Raw genomic sequence first — 2,054 nt, 5'->3', positions numbered from 1 at the left:
TGTGTGTGTGTGTGTGTGTGCCTGTGCGTGTGTATGTGTGTGTGCGTGCGTATGTGAATAATTTAAGGCTATTAAATGCTACACAATCTAAAATGAGAAATTGTATTGGATTATTGCGTTTTTTTAAAACACTGTACGTTTGTTTGTTTTTTTAAGAGGTGGGACCACCGAATTTAACGCCCGTCTCTGTCGGCACTGAGCCAAATAGGTGGAGAGCTTTCAAAAGTTGCCAAAACAGCTTCAGTCCAGAACTCCCTCTTGGGGATTTGAACCAAGGTCCTCCTTTCCGCCAACCAGCATGATATCAGCTGAGCTAAGGGACCTCCCTGAGTATTGGATATGTAAAATTATGCGATATGCTAGGATAGGTGTTGGTTTCTTGCCATCCATTTTGGCTTGCCTAATTTAGGAAGGACGTTTAATTCGGAGGTCACGTCTCTTAAATATCCTAACAGCGTTGATATGGTATTAAACCCATACACTTACTTTACTTTAAAAAGAAATAAGGAACATTCATGAAATGCTTAAATAACCCAGAGAGGGGCGTTAAAACTATACACAATTTACAACCCATATTTATCTTTCATTTTGCATCGTCATACAAAACTCATACTTGGTGTGTGGTTGTCAGGTGCTCTGGTGTGGTTTTCTCTTTCTTCTCTATCGAATATCTATCGTCCTTATCTCTTCTCCTTCCTTTTATTAGTGTATTGCTCTGCAGTAGCACCTCAAAACTTCGGCACTTGTATGACAAGTTTGTGTTGCAAGTGCTGTAAAGTATTTACTTAAAACACACCCATATTTATCCTCGTATATCGCACTATCAAAACTGATAAGTCGTTTTTGTATCATTTCAGGACGACCAAAACATACGGAGTATAGAAAAGAGACAAGTGAGCTGCCAATGCCCGCCAGGTAAGTGTAACGCCAAACCGTCACATCGTCACGTTGTCACGTTATTAGACTGTCACGGTGTAACGTTGTCGTGTTGTCAGATTGTTACTTTGTCAAGCTGTCAAATTGTTATACTGTAGTGTTGTCATGTTGTCAAATTGTCACTCTGTCAAGCTATCAAACACCCACGATGTATATTGGCATAATATTGTCAAATTATCACTGTCAAATTGTCAATTTGCCACTCTGTAATGTTGGTACAATATTGTCAATTTGTCACTGTCGAGTTGTCAAATTTCCACGCTGTAATGCTGGCATGCATTCAAATTGTCAAGCTGTCACGCTGTCATGTCGTCTAGTTGTCACGTGATCAGTTTGTCTTTCTTTCCCTTTTTTCATTCCTGGTACAGGGGATCCTGGGCCCCACTTTTTATGTCACATGTTACATGGGAAGCCATGCACTCACGATGTCGAAACTGCCCTGCTGTCACATCATCATCATCATCATCATCATCATCATCATCATCATCATCATCATCATCATCATCATCATTGTATAAAGAAGGTATTAAAACACCACACTCCTCTTTTTGAGGGCTTTTCAATTGTTATTCTACTTCTCTTTCTGGTTTCTATACTTTTTCTATTGATTGTTATAATATCATAATTTACCCAGAATGCTGTCCCTTCCGATACTTCATCATCACCATCATCATCATCATCATCATCATCATCATCATCATCATCATCATCATCATCATCATCATCATCATCCTCCTCCAAGTACCTTAAGGCCTTTCCTTCTTTCTCCTTCCTCGTGGATTCCAACTTGGGGCTTTGTGGGTGATGCTGGTTTTTATTTTTCTCGATGTGTGTCCAATCCAAATCTACTTCTCTTTCTGGTTTTTATATACATTTTCTATTGGTTTGCTTTATCCCTCATAGTTGCACATTTCCACACCACACTGAAGCCACGCCGACACGCTGTTATATCATGGTTATGTTGCGAAAACGTCAAATTGTTTCGATGTCAAAAAAAAGTTCAATCTGGAATACCATCACATGCTTACATTAGTGGTGCAGTTTCTGCATGTGAACTGTCTCGATGGGGTGGATACCAGGTTATATTTTGGCATAGAGGATTTTTTGTTCATCACTTG

The 2,054-nt window shown here is 39.5% G+C and overlaps 1 protein-coding gene across 1 annotated transcript in view; it reads left to right on the top strand.

The window, feature by feature from the left end:
• Positions 1 to 915, top strand: part of LOC101856275 (collagen alpha-1(XXIII) chain) — a gene marked incomplete at its 3' end in the record, with an annotated part of 51,173 nt that extends 50,258 nt beyond the window's left edge. The window contains 1 exon segment of the mRNA XM_005102872.2: positions 858 to 915. Within this exon segment, the coding sequence (XP_005102929.2) occupies positions 858 to 915 (58 nt within the window).
• Between the last annotated feature and the right edge of the window lie 1,139 nt (positions 916 to 2,054).

This window comes from Aplysia californica, unplaced genomic scaffold (genome assembly GCF_000002075.1).
Source record: "Aplysia californica isolate F4 #8 unplaced genomic scaffold, AplCal3.0 scaffold00346, whole genome shotgun sequence".
NCBI classification, from domain to species: Eukaryota; Metazoa; Mollusca; class Gastropoda; order Aplysiida; family Aplysiidae; genus Aplysia; species Aplysia californica.
The sequence above is the reverse complement of the archived record's forward strand: the minus strand, read 5'-3'. Positions and strand labels throughout refer to the sequence as shown.